The following is a 19,872-nucleotide window of genomic DNA, read 5'->3' as shown; positions in this document are numbered from 1 at the left end:
ACACGAGAGAAAGAAGAAAGATTTGGGATGAGTCTCATTGGGAGCAGAGGCTAAGGAGGGACCAATGTGTAAAAGAATGCCTGGACGTCAGGCACCTCAGACCATTTGCCTATTTTTCAACAAAATTTATCTAGATCTTGTAGGATAGATAAATCAAAAGTGCCATTCTCTGGCCACTTGGAACTACTGTCAAGTTTGTATTGGGGCCAAGCAGTATTGCAGAAGAAAATAAGATGCTTAGATTTTAGGTCAGGTGAGAGTTGAAGAGGTTTTAAGTTCTTGAGAACACAGGCTAAGGAAGAAGAAGGAGGAATGGAGGGTGGAAGGTTGCCTATAGTGAAGGAGGCAAGTTTAAAGAGAAGGGTAGAGACACAGAGAAGGGGGGTGGGGAGCAGCCAAAGCAGGCATCCCCGCAACTGACTTGCCACCAACGGAATGTGGGTGAATGACCAAGGCAGGCATCCCGAAGGAGATCAGACACCAATGGAACGTGGCTGAATAATCAGAGAGGCATCCCCAAAATGAGGGGAGAGTTTTTGGCCCTCCGACATCAAAAGGTGAAGCAGAGGACGCAGCCTCACTGAGCTAGACACAGTGACTCATGCCTGTAATCCCAGCAGTTTTGGAGGCTAAGGCAGGTGGGTTGATTGAGCCCAGTAGATCAAGACCAGCCTGGGCAACATGGCAAAGCCCTGTCTCGACAAAAAATACAAAAAATTAGCTGGGTGTGGTGGGGTGTTCTTGTGATGCCAGCTACTTGAGAGGCTGAGGTGGAAGGATTGCCTGAGCAGGGGGCTGCAGTGAGCCATTACCATGCCACTCTACTCCAGCCTGGGTGACAGGGTGAGATCCTGTCTTAATAAAAATAGTAAAAACGAAAACCCTCACTGTGCATCCTCTGTAGACTGGCCAGAATGATTCCATGGTCAATGATCTCTATCAGTAAGGAATGCTGGTTGGTTATTTTGTTGAAACTTCAAAAGGTAGGGGCAGCATCAGGCAGTTGGTTGATATCGGGGTGGAGTGAGTCTTTCCAAAGATCTAGTTTCTGTGTAATTCTTACGAAAGAAAGCCTAACGGTGGTTAGTAAGGGAGGGAGTATAAGCAGGGAGTATAAGGAGGGGCACAAGGAGGTGTATCCAACCCCAGGTTTCTCTGGGGTTCCCTTGGCCAAGAGGGAGTCTGTCCAGTTGGTTGAGGGTCTTAGGATTTCATTTTGATTTCTCACCAATAAAGTGACTATAAATATTTGTGTACTGGTTTTTCCATGAATATGAAATGTACATTAGATTTATATTCCTGCTGTAACAAATCACCACAAATTTAGTGGCTTAAAGCAATATAAACTTATTATCTTACACTTATGGAGGTCAGAGGTCTGCCTTTCTTCTGGAGGTTCTAGGGAAAAAAATCCATTCTTTGTCTTTTCCTTCCAGAGGTTGCTGGCATTTCTTGCTTTTGGCTTCATTAATCCACCTAATTTAATCACCTCTGCAAAAAGCCTCTGCCATGTGAAGTAATGTGTTCCCAAATTCTGTGGATTAGGGTGGGTACATCATTATGGGGCTATTATTTAGGGGGGGCACAATGAATTTTCACTTCTGAGATAAGTGTAACTGCCTAGTGGTTTCACCTTGCCTGCTGCCTAGACAGGGCTGATTTACCAAGACAGGGGAATTGCAATACAGAAAGAGTAATTCACATAGAGCCGGCTGTGCAGGAGACTGGAGCTTTATTATTTCCCAAATCAGTCTCCCCAAGCATTCAGGGATCAGAGTTTTTAAGGATAATTTGGTGGGTTGGGGACAGCCAGTGAGTCAGGAGTGCTGACTGACTGGGTCGGAGATGAAATCATAAGGAGTCAAAACTGTCTTGCACGGAGTCAGTTCCTGGGTGGGCGTCACAAGATCAGATGAGCCAGTTTATCAGTCTGGATGGTGCTGTTACTGGAGGGGGTCCTGATCCAGACCCCAAGAGAGGGTTCTTGGATCTTGTGCAAAAAACGACCTGAGGCAAATCCATAAAGTGAAAGCAAGTTTATTAAGAAAGTAAAAGAATAAGGAATGGCTACTCCATAGGTAAAGTAGCCCCAAGGCTGCTGTTTGGCTGTTTTAATGGTTATTTCTTGATTATATGCTAAATAAGGCATGGATTATTCAGGAGTTTTCTGGGAAAAGAGTGAGCAATTCCCAAAACTGAGGGTTCCTCTTTTTTGACTATATAGGGTAACTTCCTGGCATTGCCGTGACATTTGTAAACTGTCGTGGCACTGGTGGGAGTGTGTTTCAGCAAGTGAATGCATCATAATTAGTGTATAATGAGCAGTGAGGATGACCAGAGGTCACTTGTGTCACCATCTTGGTTTTGGTGGGTTTTGACCAGCTTCTTTATCTCATCCTTTTATCAACAAGGTCTTTATGACTTGTACCTTGTGCTGACCTATCTCATCCTGTGACTTAGACTGCCTGACCTCCTGGGAATGCAGCTCAGTAGGTCTCAGCCTTATTTTACCCAGCCCCTATTTAAGATGGAGTCGTTCTGCTTCATGTACCTCGGACAGTGCCAGCTGATTCATGAAGTGCAGGGTCTGCAAAATATCTCAAGCACTGATCTTAGGTTTTATAATAATAATGTTATCCTCCAGGTGCATGACTCCAAAATCATAATTTCTAATCTTATGGCTAATTTGTTAGTCCTACAAAGGCAGTCCTGTCCCCAGACAAGAAGGAGGTCTGTTTTGAGAAAGGGCTTTTATCATCTTTGTTTTAAACTATAAACTAAGTTCCTCCCAAAGTTAGTTCAACCTATGCCTAGGGATGAGCAAGCATAATTTGGAGGTTAGAAGCAAAATGGACTTGATTAGTTAAGATGTCTTTCACTATCTCAGTTATAATTTTACAATGACAGTTTCTTAAGTACCTAAAAGTGCAACAATTTGTTCATATGGTAGTTGTATGTATAGTTTTATATGAAATTGTCAGTTTTCCATAGTGACTGCCTCAGTTTATAATCCCATCAGCAACATGGGAATGACATAGTTTCTCTACAACTTCACGAGCATTTGGTGCTATTACTCTTTTTTATTTTAGCCATTCTAATAGGTGGTTAATGATATCTTACCATGGCTTTAATTTGCATTTCTCTAATAGCTAAAGATGTTGGATATACTCATGGTTTCTACATGTCATCTGTATATTCTCTTTGGTAAAATATCTGTCCATATCTCTTTGTCTGCATTATTTTTAATGTAAATAACCAGCAGTTCTTTAGAAATATTTTCACGAGGGGTAATAACAGAATTAAGTCATTCTTTGGATAGATTTTTAACCTGCATCTCTGAGGAAATTTTAGTGTAGTGCTTCTAAAACTTTAGTGTGCATCAGAATCATGAGTAGAGCTTATTAAACAAATTGTTGCGACCCAACCCAAATTTCTGATTTAGTAACTACGGGTAGGGCCCTAGATTTAATCTGCATTTCCAATGAACTCCCTTGTGTTGCTGATGCTCTTATTCCAGGAAATAATTTCCTGCTGCCTTTTTTTTTTCTTCTTTGAGACAGGGTCTCACTTTGTTGCCCAGGCTGGAGTGTAGTGGTGCAAACACAGCTCACTGCAGCCTCAACTTCCTGGGCTCAAGTGATTGTCCCACCTTAGCCTCTCAAGTATCTCGGACTACAGGTGCATGCCACCACACCCAGCTAATTTTTTTATTTTTTTGTAGAGATGGGGTTTCACCACATTGCCAAGGCTGGTCCTGAGCTCAAGGGATCTCCCTGCCTCAGCCTCTCAAAGTGCTGGGATTACAGGTGTGAGCCACTGCACCACACCCACCTTTTTTTGTCATTGTAAATTTTCCTGTAGTAAACTGACAATGAATGAGAAAGTTGTGCTCAAAAGCGAAGTGCTACCAAAAATGGTTGGGAACATGTCAAAAAGACACAAGAACCAACCTGATCTTCAAAAGGCTAAACGAGAATAATTTGAACAACAAAATTAGTAATAACTGTACTGGATTATAACCTAAAGAATAAAACAAATATCTCTAAGTCCTGTGAAGGAAAATATATCTTTGGACCCCAATTCACTAAGCCAAAGGGAAGAGTCAAGCTGTCGGCTAAAACTGCCACCCATTCTATTCCTAAATAAAATAGCTACAAAGATAAAAAGGCTGTATACCTCCCTCACAACTTTCCCACAATGAAATTTCTTGTAGACAAAGGACAGAAAGAACTCAGAGCCATCCCTCTGCTCCTGTGAGACAAATGCAAATGTGGATGCTTCTTTTGCCCTATTGTTTCACTAAGCTAGACGAAGGCATAAGTGACTATTCCTATAAATTGTGTATTCAGTCAAAGGCTAATCAGTAACTCAAAAGAATGCAATCGTTTGTCTCTTATCTGCCTATCTAGATGGGATAATTCCCTTGACCCCCTTCATGGGCAGGAACTGGAATGGTTTGTTTCACGTAGCCCTCTGCTGGCCACTCCTCATGAGAGGGAGCGTGCAAGCAAGCAAGTAGGGGAACCGGAGCAAACAAACCAAATGAACTCTGGAACCCACCTGTTGTTCCCCTCTGATGGGAGCAGGCTCTGCAGCCCCGCAGCAGCATCCAAGCATGTTATAACTCTTTCATCTCTGCCATCTGGGGATGGCCAAGTGCCAACCAGTTGAAAGGGTCAAGTTGGCAGCCCCTGCCCTCTCGGTACCTGGGTTCTTGTTCAGTGTCCAGGAAGAATCAGGTCACATGAATGGATTGAAGGGTAGTGTGTGTGGAGGATTTCACTGGGCAGTGGAAGTGGCTCTCAGTGGGATGGGGAGTCAGAAAGGGGATGGATGGTATGGGAAGAAAGTGATCTTTCCCTGAAAACTGGCCATCTCTGGCCGGGCCCCTCTCTGAAGCCGCATCATCTGAAGTTAGCCATGTCTATACATAGTCTCCAATGCTCAGTTGCTTCTCTGCTCACCACTCAACCAGTTGTATCTCCATTGCTCAGCTGCTTGTATCCCCAACAGCCGCTTATATTGCTCTGCCAGCTGAAGTCTTTTCATGGGCACATGATATGGGCATGGCAGATCAAAGAGGCAACATTTGGGTGGAAAAAATGGGGTCGGCTGTTTTCACTTAGGGCCTCAGTTTTAGGCTTAAGGGTGGGGTTTAGCAGGGAGCCCAGCTCTTCTGTATCACTATGACCTGGACGCCCATCCCCACTTCAAGTTGTCCCACCTTTCTGGACTGAACCAATGTGCATCTTACATATATTGATTAATGTCTCATGTGTCCCTAAAATGTATAAAACCAAGCCGTGCCCTGACCCCTTTGGGCACATATCAAAAGGACTTCCTGAGGCTGTGTCATGGCTATGTCCTTAACCTTGGCAAAATAAACTAAGTTGAGTACGACCTGTCTTACATATTTTGGGTTCCTAGTCCATTACTATATAAATAAATGGGGGAGGCTGGATGTGGTGGCTCACACCCGTAATCCCAGCACTTTGGGACACCAAGGCGGGTGGACCACTTAAGGCCAGGAGTTCCAGATCAGCCTAGCCAAAATAGTGAAACCCTGTCTCTATGAAAAATACAAAAATTAGCCAGGCGTGGTGGCAGGCGCCTGTACTCCCAGCTACTCAGGAGGCTGAGGTGGGAGAATTGCTTGCAACTGGGAGGCAGAGGTTGCAGTGAGCTGAGATCACTTCACTGCACTCCAGCCTGGGTGACAGAGTGAGACCCTATCTCAAAAAAAAAAAAAAAGAAAAGAAAAGAAAAAGAATGAGGGAGAAGGGGCAAGCCTTACTTACATATGAATTGTAAATAACATATCTAAGTACTCTCCCACCAAAGAGGTGAAGTTTTAATTCTCTTCCTCTTGAGTATGGGCTGGATTTAATGACTCATCTTAAGGAGAAAATACTAACTGCCATGGAAAAATCTGACAGACGTCATCTTAACCAAATGATCAAGAGGAGTATCACCAATATATACATACTGAAGTCATGTATGATATATGATGTGATGAGAAAGGCACCTCTCCTTATGGTACTGTCCTCCCGTGGCAGGGTGAACTCACAAAATGGGGCTCAGCCTGGAAGGACAAGTGGGTTCTTGGCTTCATGCAGGAAAGAGTTCAAAAGCAAGCTGACAGAGTAAAGTGAAAGCAAGTTTATTATGAAAGTAAAGGAATATCAAAGTAATAAAAGCCATTTATGACAAACCCACAGCCATTATCATGCTGAATGGGGAAAAGTTAAAAGCACTCCTGTTACCCTTAGAAGGTATTCAAGTTGCTAGTGGTGAATCCATATGGGTCTGCAACAACCTCAATTCTTGCCTCCTCAGAAGGGAGAATTCAACTGAGGGAGACAAGGCAGAAAAGGAGACTGAGGTGGCCGGGCGCGGTGGCTCACGCTTGTAATCCCAGCATTTTGGGAGGCTGAGGCAGGCGGATCACGAGGTCAGGAGATCGAGACCACGGTGAAACCCCGTCTCTACTAAAAATACCAAAAAAAAAAAAAAAAAGGAGACTGAGGCAAGTTTACAGAGCAGGAGTGAAGGTTTATTTAAAAAGGCTTAGAACTGGGCTGGGTACAGTGGCTCATGCTGGCAATCCCAGCACTCTGGGAGGCCAAGGCGGGTGGATCACCTGAAATCACAAGTTCGAGACCAGCCTGGCAAACATGGCAAAACCATGTATCTACTAAAAATACAAAAAAAAAAAAAAAATAGTGGGGCATGGTGGCAGTCACCTGTAGTCCCAGCTCCTCAGGAGGCTAAGGCAAGAGAATCATTTGAGCCTGGGAGGCGGAGGTTGCAGTGAGTGGAAATTGCGCCACTGCAGTCCAGCCTGGAAGACAGAGCTAGACTCCGTCTCAAAAAAAAAAAAAAAAAAAAGGCTTTAGAACAGGAAAGAAGGCCAGGCGCCGTGGCTCACGACTGTAATCCCGGCACTTTGGGAGGCCGAGGCGGGCGGATCACGAGGTCAGGAGATCGAGACCATCCTGGCTAACACAGTGAAACCCCGTCTCTACTAAAAATACAAAAAATTAGCCGGGCGAGGTGGCGGGCACCTGTAGTCCCAGCTACTCGGGAGGCTGAGGCAGGAGAATGGCGGGAATCCCCGGGGGGCGGAGCTTGCAGTGAGCCGAGATCGCGCCACTGCACTCCAGCCTGGGCGACAGCGAGACTCTGTCTCAAAAAAAAAAAAAAAAAAAATTTCATAAGCCTCCTCTTGTATATTCTCTCTCCAGTTCCTGGCTCATAGCATGTACCAGCAAACTCATTAAAACTAAAACGGTCTGTTTGGGAGTGAAGGATGGGAGACATTGAGAGCAACAGCAGAAAGGGTTGGGGGAGTCTTGGGAAATGCACGGGTGCTTAGGTTGGGGCCTGTGGCAATGAATGGGAGGGCAAGGGAAACTGTCTGATCAGAACTTAAAACGGCCTCTTGGTGATTTACATGAAAAGTGGCCTCTCAAGTTTTTCTTCTATTCAGTGCTTCTAAGATACTGTTGCACTGTACACTACAAAATTAATCTTATGATTCTACAATTATACTTTCTAAATGATCACTTATTTGATGGTTTTGAAGTACAGAAAGTATTTGGTCATTTAAATTATTTCCTTCCATGGAGTCTATGTCACTGAGACAATGAATCTTTGCCTTTACTGTAGATATTTCAATGAAAATGTCAACATGTTGCAAATTGGCATACTTTGAGCTTGCCAATATGTGGTAAAGAACTTTTGCAATGGAAACTTTCCCTCTTTTTAGGGCCGAAAAGACGCTCTGCAACCATACTTAAGTATCCCAGGCAACTTTATTCATTCAAAAAAATCAGAGCGGCGTCAAAAGCACAAACCCATGAATTGGGCGACGAAGTCTGACTCCAGAAGTTACGGCTGAGCTGGGTTTGGAGAGACTGAACCCACGCCGGTGCTCCTCCTGTTTGCTTGGACATAAGTTTGAGTACCACAACTCTAACCTGCCACTTCACCTGCACGGGCAGGCTTGTGGGGACGCAGCAACTCCGTCCCAAGGGCGGCTGAGTCAGCCAGCCGTGTCCACGGCTTTGGGCAGCCGCCGGAGGCTCCTGCTAGGCCCGGCCCAGGCCGCTCACCGGGAAGTTCCCTGCCTCCGTCCAGTCAGCCTCCAGGAGGGCGCCGCCGGCCGCCGTGACTTCAGCAAGGCACTACTATCTCCGTCAGCCGCCGCCTTGGCCATCTTCCTGCCCGGAGGGCAACAAAATCCGGCTCTGGCCAGCCTTCCAGCTGACGCCACTCTGCCAGGGCCCTGCAGCCTCGGAGCGGGATAGAAGCAAGCCGCAGAAAAGACGCTGAAAGTTGGCGCTCGCTGACGCCCCGACGCGCTCCCTCCACGACGCATGCGCCCACGGGCCGTGAGCGCGGGTCCGGTCTCCGGTGACGTGGCGGTGAGGAGGCGGAGCCAAGATCAGCGGCGGGAGGGTGGGGGAGGAAGAGCGAGGTGAGCGCGGACGTCAGAGTGGAGAGCGGAAGGTCAGGGAGGCTCGGAGCGGAAGTGAGACTAGGGAGTCTGTCCGCCATTGTGGACCCGAGAAGCAGAGAGCGAGAGGGGGAAGAGGAGCGTGCAAGCGGAAAAGACGGGCCTCTTCCTCCGACTCCCGAGCGCGAGGCCCTCATTTTGGGTTCTCAGCGAGCGGCGGCTGCGGCAGCGGCTGGAACAATCACTCGGCCAAGGGCGACAGCCAACTGCTGTGAGTGCACGGGGAGAGGCCCAGGCAGCGGCGGCGGCGGCGGCTCTCGGGTTGCGGTGAAGAATGTCAGCCACTAGCGTGGATCAGGTGAGGGAGCAGAGGCCCCAGGCTCGGCGAAGGCCCGAGCCCCGGAGCTCCACCCTCGCGCGGGGCTTCGGCTCCTCCCCGTCGCCGCCGCTGCTGTCCCCATAACAGTGCCCCGGGCGCAAGTTGCTGCGGTGTAGCTACCCGGGCCGGGGCGTGCGCCCTGGCCCAGTAGCCTGCGGGCGGGCGGGCGCGGTGCCGCGGCGGGTGGGGGCAAGGACCGGTCTTAGGGGCCTTAGGACACGTCCTGAGGGCGGCAGACATGGGGCTGAGACCGGGCGAGCTCTGGGAGACGGATTCCGAGTGGTGGGTGGGAGGTTTAAAGGCTGGGGGTGGTTGGGAAATTGGTGGCTGTGGAGGATATGGTGGGTTTTTACGCCTACGCGGATAGTTTAAAATAACTTGTCTTTGATAATGCCTTTGATTAACACACTTTCTCTCTTCTTCCTTTTTCTCCTCTTTACCGCATCTTTCGTCTTGCTACACAGAGACCTAAAGGGCAAGGAAATAAAGGTGAGTTTGGATTTTTTTTTCTTCTTATTGCTCAATGTTGCCTTGATGTTACTTTTAAACTCTGTGAGGGTTTTTTGTTTGTTTTTGCTCCCTCTTGGGGAAAAATGTAGAATTAGAGAAAATATTCATCATGACTAAGGTAGCCAAGTTCTATCCAGAACTTCGGTAGTTCGTTGCTTTGAAGCCACTTTATAGAAACCAAAGTAGTACGAGAAAGTTTCCTTGTCAGTTAAGCAGGTATTGGTGTGAACTAGTGGTATTTCTTTGGTTTTTCAGTTTTTCTGTGTTATGTAACTTCTGCCACAAAAAATTTCTACATATGTGTATAGACAAGTATATTCTTAAAGTGGACATTTTGTTTGACATGTCTGGATTACACTGGAAAATGGAAGTCTACATAGTATTCCATCACATTAATGAAAATTGTACTATTAATCACTGATTCTATTGAAGTCAGTTGCAATGAGGCAACAACATGAGAGAGGTTAGAACTAAGTAGGCATGCCATCTTGCTCTGTTGTCCTGATTGCAAGGTGTGACTCAATCTGGTATTTTATAAAGGGCTGAGAAGAAAATAATTTGTGACATTTCTTCCAGGATTTTATAATTTTCTCTTTAGTAAAAGTACCGTTGAAAGTAAAGTGTTTTTTTAAAAAGTGTGTTTTGTATTAATATGGAACAGTGCAGTCAGCTGACTGAAACATTATGACATTAGTCATGTGACATTTAGTTAAGTATAGAACAATAACTGCTTTCTTGGGATAGTGCCAATTAAATAACATCAGAGCAAGTTATATATAACATTTTGCAGTGCTTGAAATTACACTAAAGTTGTGCTTTCTGTTGATTTCAGTAACAGTGTTAGAAATTAAGATCTATCATAGCCTTTTAGATATAGATTGTCTTTGGTGCCCTTTAAATTCTTGTTAGGGTATTTATTTGCTATTGCAAATTTGGTGAATTTAAAATAATAGGTTTTAGATATGTAGATTAATTTCCTCTGAATTGTGGAATTTGTACATACCAGTTACATGGCACCATATTAGGTAACATTTGTTTGTCTTCATTAAAGATGTTTTCTTGCAGTATGTAAATATTTAGACATTTTAATTTTTAAAATTTCATTTCTAGAATTTTTTTTTGTTGTAAGCATAAACCTGAAATAAAATTGGATATTGATTTATTTTAAATGAGTTGTTAAAAATTTGTGAATTTTAAAAAGAATGATCCATTAATTTCTTCTTTTGCTAGTCTACCCATTAGGACTTCCTAAGTATGTAGACTTGGAGATTGTGAAATTGTGGTCATTATTGCCTAGCATAAATTATTTTATCCTAGATCTGTGGGGAGGTGGCACTTTGCAAGGCTATTTGAAATGCTAAGTGTTTTGTGTTACCTGCTTTAAGGTGAGTACACAAGTTCTATGAGGTACTTGTTTGTTAAAACAACATAGAGCCTCTACAGCACTGTAAGTCAGTAAAATAAGTTTGATTTATGAGTGGTCATTTCACTTAGGTAGGCACTGGTGGCATCTTTGATATTAGATATGAGTTATCTATAAACTACATAATACATCCACTGTTTGCAAATAAGTATTTTTTGGTTATTTCAAAAATTTTTATCCATCAGTATCGCTTCTGTTAGGTGTATTCAGACACATACACAAAGTGTTTATTTTGATAGTTCTTTATTCTCAAGAAATTTTCTTTCTTTCCCCCTTGTTGTTCAGTTTAATAAGTTCATCTAAGGTTAGAATAATGGATTTGGATTCCTTGGAGTCCTGAGTTCTAATACTGCCTTTGGCTACTGACTTGCCAAGTGAGCTTGAAAACATTCTACCTGTTTGTCGGAATCTCCCCTCTATAAAATAAAAATAACTCTAATCATAATTCCTATAGTATGTTGTGAGGATTCTTGTAATTACAATAGTTCACTGCTCTAGTAGCAGTTATATTTGCTGGATTTCTTTTCACTTTCCTCACTTAATCTATTTTTAAGGTGCAGGAAGACTCCTTTGTATGGAGCCTTGGCAGGAGGGGAAAAATGCTACTGGCCTGAAAGTATTGCTAATTATTTAAGTTTCTTAAAAATGGCAGATGCTACAAGTGCACAAATACACATATACATTACTTGTATTTTTATGACTGCGGGGAGAATTACAAGGCAAAGGCAACACCACCAGTGAACCTGATACAAGTAGCTATGTGTGTATTTGAGAAAAGCTGTTCTGCCTTAGCTTGTTTCCAGCTAGTAAAATTGTTTTACAATTCTGTTTACTTTTATGAAGTTATTTTTCTTGAACCACAGGCTCAGTATTCTAAATATGAGTAATCTTGAAATCAGAACTTAGCAAGCTCATGAAAAATAGTATGTCCTTGAGAAGTTGCTGTCAGTTACAGTTTTGAACACATAATCCTTTTCAGTCAACTTACTATAATTTCAGAGATTCTGTTTCTTTTCTGAATTGTCTTCAGTTGACAGCCTTAGCCTAACACCTAGTTTTAGTGTCTTTGATTTTCTGTATATCCTTAATTACTTAATTCATTACAGAAGCCAAAGAGAATTCTAAATAATTGTCTTTGATATGGCAAAAATGGTTTTGTAGAATAAGTAATAATTCAAGGTTTACTTGTTTTATAAGTTTGAATTGTTTTTTAATTAATAGACTGTCCCTGTGTTAAATATCAGAACTCTTTATTATCCTTGGCAAGAGTAGTACCAAAGGATAGTAGAAATTTAAGGATAATTATTTGCCTATTGGTTCATAATTTAACACTGACTTTGTATTTTATTTTTTTATTAACAAGTAGAAGTTTTGCTTATTGGAATAAAGGTGTGCAGTGCTTTTATTTGGGAGTACTATGGATGGAAGTGTCAGATGCCATACTTACAGTCTTAGGCCTTACTGCCTCCTTTGTCCTCTTTCTAAGTTTATAAATAGCAAATTCATGGAACAGGATTTATCTTTTTCCTCCTCTCCGCTCTCTTCCAACGGAGAGACATACGTATTGTTTTATGCAACTGTAATTTAAAATAATTAGGTTAAATTTGGCTAAGTTTTAATTTTCGAAAAGTAGTGGAAAGTGCCTTATATTTTGGCAATATTCTGTTGTATTCTCTCCTCATCCTCCCGAGAAATGATTTCAAAGCACTTTACTGTCATTATTTTAGGCTTCATTTTATCAATCCTCACAACATCCTTGTAAGGAGATAGCGGGTGTATGGTATTGTCCCTGTTTTTGTAGGTGGGGAAACATGATGCACAGATTGTTGACTTTCCTAACTTGATGTAGTCAGGACCAGAGCAAAGAATCACCTGGCTCCTAAGGCCCATGTTCTATCTTGATTTGACTCTGTTTCATAGAGCAGAGGAAACAGGTGAAGAATCATGTAAGTCATCTGTTCTTTTTTCCCCGAAGAAATTTTACAGACTATGGAACTAGGTTGGATTTCATTTCTATTTAATGGTTTTCAGACTCCAAGACATTAGCTTGTCATTAAGTAAATATTGAAAAACGAAAGTCTTTAAGATAGTTTTCTTTTTTTTTTTTTTTTTTTTGAGAAGGAGTATTGCTCTTTCACCCAGGCTGGAGTGCAGTGGCGTGATCTCGGCTCACTGCAGGCTCCGTCCCCCGGGGTTCATGCCATTCTCCTGCCTCAGCCTCCCGCGTAGCTGGGACTACAGGAGCCCACCACCTCGCCCGGCTAATTTGTTTTTTTGTATTTTTAGTAGAGACGGGGTTTCACCGTGTTAGCCAGGATGGTAAGATAGTTTTCTTAAAGATACACTTCCAAAACTTAAGGGCTAGTTTAATGCAAATTGCTTCTCAGTGTATATGAATTACTTTTAATTAAACATTTTTTAAAGTAGATTGACTTCTTGTCCTATATTTTAAGGCTTTATAAACATTTATGCATCATTTAAAAATGACTGTAGACTGTATTTATAATAGTATATGGGTTGTTCTCAGGCCTAGCCTCTTAGAAGAGAAATAATAGAAGAGAAGAAATAAGAATAACAGTATTTGATATATATACACACACACAGATAAATTTTAAGTATTACTTTTTTTTTTTTTTTTTTTAAATAGAGACACGGTCTCGCTGTGTACCCCAGGCTGGAGTGCAGTGGCATAATCATAGCTCAGTGTAACCTGGAATGCCTTGGCTCAAGTGATCCTCCTTAGACTCCTGAGTAACTAGGACTATAGGCACGTGCCACCACGCCTGGCTAATTTCTAAACATTTTTCGTAAAGGTGGGATCTTTTTTTTTTTTTTTTTTGGAGACAAGAGTTTTGCTCTTGTTGCCCAGGCTGGAGTGCAATGGCACAATCTCGGCTCACCGCAACCTCCACTTCCTAGGTTCAAGCGATTCTCCTGCCTCAGCCTCCGGAGTAGCTGGGATTACAGGCATGCACCACCACACCCGGCTAATTTTGTATTTTTTTCGTAGAGACAGGGTTTCTCCATGTTGGTCAGGCTGGTCTCGAACTCCTGACCTCAAGTGATCCGCCTGCCTCGGCCTCCCAAAGTGCTGGGATTACAGGCGTGAGCCACTGCACCTGGCCAAAGGTGGGATCTTGCTATGTTGTCCAGGCTGGTCTTGAGCTCTTTTTGTATTTGTATGAACTAGATTTTTGGTTTGGCACTTTTTGTATTTGTATGAACTAGATTTTTGAGAACCTAGTGGGTATGAGAGATAGATAGTCATAATTTTTAAGTTGTTAGCTGTTGCAAATACTGACTAACATGTACGAGTGTAATAGTGAAGAATTTTTTTCAAGAAGTAATAGACCATGCATACCTACCTTTGATTTAGGAGCAGTAAAGCCAGTGTCAGAGGAGAACAGGTATGTCAGAATCTCTTGGACTGAAATGAATAACCCAGCCTTAAAATGGCACTAGAAATAACCTAAGGCACCCTCTTTATTTTGGTTTCTAGTGGCTATTACATATTTAAATTCCATGGAGCATATTTAGCTCAATCCTAGTTCTGATGCAGTCCTTATCAGACATAGTTAAATTGTATTAGTGGAGCCAGGATCAAGTTGACCTTCAGGTTGCTTCTTGTGGCCTCTCAGGGGCAATGTGGTGTAGTAAGAAGTCTACTTTGAATGCTTTACACAGTAGCATCATATTTTTTATCTTTGCCACTCACTGGATGGCAAAGATTTAAGGGATTTTGTATATCTTTGCTCCCAAGCCGCTGTTAACTAATAATATTACAGTTTTTTTTTGTTGTTTTTTTTTTGGAGACGGAGTCTCGCTCTATCACCCAGGCTGGAGTGCAGTGGCGCGATCTCGGCTCACTGCAAGTTCTGCCTCCCGGGTTCACGCCATTCTCCTGCCTCAGCCTCTCCGAGTAGCTGGGACTACAGGCGCCCGCCACCACGCCCGGCTAATTTTTTGTATTTTTTTTAGTAGAGACGGGGTTTCACCATGGTCTCGATCTCCTGACCTCGTGATCCGCCCGCCTCAGCCTCCCAAAGTGCTGGGATTGCAAGCATGAGCCACCGCGCCCAGCCAATATTACATTTCAGGTGTTCTACACTCATGGGAAAATTAAAGGATAATGAAAATGTTAAGATATTACAGAGGAATACGCAGTTTAAACCCGTCACCCTCCTAACTTCATAAAATGTGGTGATGTTGTACCTTTGAGCAGTAAATCTTTAGATATTGAGTTCTTTTTGTTTCTAATTTGTAGACATCCATCGGAAACTTTCAACTTTTTTTATCTTCACTAGTATAGAATAGTATATTTACGTAGTGCCACCCTATCAAGTATTAGCCTAGTAACACTTCTGTTTAAATGGTTCTAGAGTCATATTAGTCCTATTTGGATCTTGTAATATTTAATGTGATAATATCTAAGATTATTGAACACTGTCATTTAATAATCAGATGAGATGAGGTAGGTACTATTCATACATAACCTTCTGAAACAGAAACGGTCAAAGTTTAGAGAGGTTAAATCCCTAACTGGAGATCATCTCCTCAGTAGTGGACTTGAGATTCAAATTCAGGACCTTACTTTGAGTCTGCTCAAAAGCACTCTGAAACAGCATCCAGAGAATAACAACTTTAGAGTGTTTATGGAGATGACTTTTGAACAAAATTATTCTCTGACTTGTTTTCTCATGTGTTGCAAGGATAATTATGGCTATCTTTTGTGTCTTAATTTTGTTTGTAGTTTCATGTGAAGGTCTTCATTCAGGGAGCTTAGAATTAAAGCCCTCTTTATTTAGATATTTCATAATTATAAGTCTATTCATTGTGATATTGTTTCAAGTTAATTTTAGCCTAAACTTTACTGGAGACATTTAAGACATTTACTATAACAAATTAGATCGAAAATAGTTACTTCATTCTTTATTATACTAAATAATCTAGAGATTTAAACAAAGGTAGAGAACATTCAGAAATCTTTTTTATTGCCTATAACGCTACTTGAAATGGTTATTTTACATTCAAATATAGCATTAGGGAACTCTTTCCAACATTCTTATGTGACAATTTACTCACTACAGTGTTGAGATTGGGATATTTACCTGAAGTTTTTGGTAAGGGGAATTGTATATATGGCTTGTGTTTATGTAATCTTGGGCTTATGTATCAAAAGACTTAAGTTTTTGTGGCACATAAATATTTGTATCTAAAATAGTTTATCCTTAAGAGGGTTCTTAAAAAGAAAAATAACTCAGTATTATTTTTTCTGATTACTGTTTTTGGCTTGAAAAATATTAAAAACATTAGGTTGTGCTGTGAGTTTCATAAAGATAACTACAACACTTCTAATACAAACATATTTTTTAGTTTCAGTACAGAACGGTTCGATTCATCAAAAAGATGCTGTAAATGATGATGATTTTGAGCCATACTTAAGTAGCCAGACAAATCAGGTAAGTCTTCTGACAGTTTCAGATTTTAGGAAATTAACCTTTTATTAGTATTAATTGATTTTTCAAATAGATTATTTAATGAGATTAACCATAACATGGATTCATTCATCTAGTGTACCTATATAGTAAGTGAGTAGTGAGTAGCAGTTGCAGTTTTATGGCACAGGAGAGTTCTTCAGAAAGTATAGGTACCAGAAACTAGGTTATGAAATATAGAATAAAGATTTGAAGGTGACCATTATTTGTATATATTATGGTTAGGTTTTTTTTGTGTGTGTATTGAAGGAACTTAATCTTTTAATGTCACTGCTATATCTTCATAGCTTAAGCTAATTATAAAAGGCTTAATTAGCTAGAAGTTTGTGTATTTGGAGGAGGGATTAGTTGCCTGAAATTGCCTGCAATTTTGGGTCAAGTGTAGTGTTTTTTTTTTTAAGACATTGCAGTTTGAATTCATTGATAACTTGAAAATTTTTAACATACCTTGGTAATGTTAGTGATAGAATTAAGGAGTTTATAAACATACTTGCTTTATAAACACAGTTGCTTCTGTATTGTAGACATGGACAGTTTTATCAAATCAAGTAATTGGTAACTGGTGGCTTTGAGTATTTGCGTACAAGCATAATTCCAGTTGAAACATTGAAGAACAATGGTATTAGGTATCTGTATGCTATTTCTGCATCCATTTCTCTCTGTTATTAAAAATAAGCCACTGATAGAAATAAATGAAAAAATACATTTTCAGTATTCACCAGTTTTTTTAGAGAGAACATTCTGGAATGAAACTGTTTTTGTTTTGCTTTAAAAAAGCAAAAAAAATGCTCAAGAACTTTGGGTCTTAAAATTAGTTCTGTAGTTCTTTTTTTTTTTTTTTTTTTTTTTTTTTTTTTTTTTTTGAGACGGAGTCTCACTCTGTCACCCAGGCACCCAGGCTGGAGTGCAGTGGCGCAATCTCGGCTCACTGCAAGCTCTGCCTCCCGGGTTCACGCCATTCTCCTGCCTCAGCCTCTCCGAGTAGCTGGGACTACAGATGCCCGCCACCAAGCCCGGCTCATTTTTTTGTATTTTTAGTAGAGACGGGGTTTCACTGTGGTCTCGATCTCCTGACCTCGTGATCTGCCTGCCTCGGCCTCCCAAAGTACTGGGATTACAAGCGTGAACCACCGCGCCCAGCAGTTCTGTAGTTCTTATTTATTTGTTTATTTATTTTTGAGACGGAGTCTCGCTCTGTCGCCCGGGGTGGAGTGCAGTGGTGCGATCTCGGCTCGCTGCAAGCTCTGCCTCCCGGGTTCACGCCATTCTCCTGCCTCAGCCTCCGGACAGGCGCCCGCCACCACGCCCGGCTAATTTTTTTGTATTTTTAGTAGAGGCAGGGTTTCACCATGTTAGCCAGGATGGCCTCAATCTCCTGACCTCATGATCCGCCTGCCTCGACCTCCCAAAGTGATGGGATTACAGATGTGAGCCACTGTGCCCAGCCCAGTTCTGTAGTTCTTTGGAATAATTTTATGACTAATTTGATTAGAAACTCAGTTTTTTTTCTTTAATTTTTGAGACAGTCTTGTTTTGTTGCCCTGGCTGGAGTGCAGTGGCGCAATCTTGGCTCACTCCAACCTCTGCCTCCCAGGCTCAAGTGATTCTTCTGCCTCAGCCTCCTGAATAGCTGGGATTACAGGCACATGCCACCACGCCTGGCTACTCTGTATTTTTTAGTAGAGATAGAGTTTCACCATGCTGGCCAGGCTGGTTTTGAACTCCTGACCTCAAGTAATCTGCCTGCCTCAGCCTCCCAAAGTGCTGGGATTACAGGCGTGAGCCACCATGCCCAGCCGAAAATTCAAATTTTAATTGGCACTGTTAAAGATGCCAATTAGTTTGTGTGTGTAAATTTGAAGAATAAATTGGAAAACTGAAGTTTGACTTGTCTGCTTGCATATATGGAGAAAATGAAAAATATACTCTAAAATTTTAACCTAGATCTTTGAAACTGTGAAAGAACAAGGAACCAGATCTTACTACAGAATTGAACAGTTTGTACAGTAGAGTTATAGGGAAAATTTGAACAAAAAGTAGTTCCCAATTTGTGGGATGCAGGATTATTTTTAGGATTATGGAGAGTGGTGGTTGTGTTCAACCTCATCCACCTCTTGGTTACTTCCCCTTAACCACCCCTTCCTATCTACTGAGCAGCATTCCTAGCATACATGGGAGGAGAAGAAATAAATGAGAAAGAAAAAAACTTTACGATCTCAGCAAAATTACTTTTCCACCTAAAGGTTATGAAAGTAGATCATTTGTTGTGAAATGTAGTGCGAGTTTTAAAATAAGCGTGATTTTACTATATTCTGGCTCATATAGTAATCTCAGTTAACGCTTATGGCAGTATGGCAGTATTTTCCAACTTTGCTGAGAAATTTTAATATTAGGAGGTATAATAAGTATTCCTTCAAAAAGATCTCCATGTTTAGATAGGTTTGAGAAATTTTGGGGGCTAAACAGTTGAACTATTTTTTTGCTACTTGATTTCATAGTTTATAAATTATAATTGAAAATGAAGTTCTTAAGATGAAGATATAGTATAAAAAATCCTGACTTGTTCAAATTCTTATTTTTTTTTTTTTTGAAACGGAGTCTCGCTCTGTTGCGCAGGCTGGAGTGCAGTGGCATAATCTTAGTTCACTGCAATCTCAGTCTCCCAAGTTCAAGAAATTTTCCTGCCTCAGCCTCCCAAGTAGCTGGGATTACAGACACATGCTACCACGCCTGGCTAATTTTTGTATTTTTAGGAGAGGTGAGGTTTCACCGTATTGGCCAGGCTGGTCTTGAACTCCTGACGTCAAGTGATCCGCCTGCCTCGGCCTCCCAAAATGCTGGGATTACAGGCGTGGAACACCGCACTCAGCCTTTCAAACTCTTTTTTAAGGGATTTTAGTGAACTGTAAAAGACAGTTTTGGAATTGCTACCTGAAGTAATCTTCTTGCATGTTTTACTTGGTAACAGATATTTTACAATTCTTTATTATCTGTCACAAGGACATAGAAGGGTTTCTACTGGAGGAAAAATTTTTGTCAAGAGGGTTTCTGGTATTCCATAGAGGCACCTTAGTGTCTTCCTAGGGAAAACCAGCGGAGGGTGCCTGAATCCCACCAGTGTAGCAGCCAGCACTGTGGTTTGCGTTTTATCTGTTTTATATATTGGAATTGTGCATAAGACTTTACTTGTAAAAAAAAAAAAAAGTTTTAAAAACTGTTTGGGAAACCATTACTTTTTAAAAGATATAAAGGCATTTACCTTAGTGAACCCAAATGAATTTTTTCAGCTGAATCATTGCTGGTTATGTTGGAGCAAAACATTTGTAAAATATTTGTTTTAATGTTTTAAAAGATTTGTGTTAACTCATGATATTTGGAATCAGCATATTTGTATCCTGTTTGAAGAGAAGTTGTAAAGTTTGATTCCAGTAAGGCCTGTTCTACCTATCCTTTGTGGTACTAAATAGATTTTCAGCGGTCATCTTTCTTTAATATTAAAAATAATTATCTCTAACAAGATACATATTTACATTTTAAAGAGGATTAATACTGTAGAATATTGAAAACTGGGTTTATTGAAAATTATCTGGAATCTTAAAGGTAAGTT

At 41.4% G+C, this 19,872-nt stretch overlaps 2 protein-coding genes across 5 annotated transcripts in view; one reads left to right on the top strand and one right to left on the bottom strand.

The window, feature by feature from the left end:
- Nucleotides 1-7,634: 7,634 nt before the first annotated feature.
- LOC129486404 (uncharacterized) lies at nucleotides 7,635-8,655 on the bottom strand. Its single transcript, XM_063643275.1, has one exon. It carries the CDS (start codon nucleotides 8,653-8,655, stop codon nucleotides 8,176-8,178), a length of 480 nt encoding a protein of 159 aa, XP_063499345.1. The 3' UTR covers nucleotides 7,635-8,175.
- The window catches only part of YTHDF3 (YTH N6-methyladenosine RNA binding protein F3), a 44,619-nt gene continuing 32,920 nt past the window's right edge, over nucleotides 8,174-19,872 (top strand). The window contains exons 1-3 of one of the 4 annotated variants that reach the window (XM_055286240.2): nucleotides 8,174-8,816; nucleotides 9,302-9,326; nucleotides 16,144-16,229. In XM_055286240.2, coding sequence (XP_055142215.1) covers nucleotides 8,793-8,816; nucleotides 9,302-9,326; nucleotides 16,144-16,229 — 135 coding nt within the window. In that variant the 5' untranslated portion in view covers nucleotides 8,174-8,792. Of the gene's footprint in view, nucleotides 8,817-9,301; nucleotides 9,327-12,328; nucleotides 12,717-16,143; nucleotides 16,230-19,872 lie in introns of those variants that run through there. The other 3 variants (XM_063643272.1, XM_055286241.2, XM_055286239.2) reach the window with 3 other exon arrangements.

Source organism: Symphalangus syndactylus, chromosome 7, assembly GCF_028878055.3.
Source record: "Symphalangus syndactylus isolate Jambi chromosome 7, NHGRI_mSymSyn1-v2.1_pri, whole genome shotgun sequence".
NCBI lineage: Eukaryota > Metazoa > Chordata > Mammalia > Primates > Hylobatidae > Symphalangus > Symphalangus syndactylus.
This window is presented reverse-complemented; position numbering and strand designations above follow the sequence as displayed.

What these genes read in the sequence shown, in the direction of transcription:
- LOC129486404 (XM_063643275.1), bottom strand. Translation starts at nt 8,655, where the DNA reads ATGAGGGCCTCGCGCTCGGGAGTCGGAGGAAGAGGCCCGTCTTTTCCG.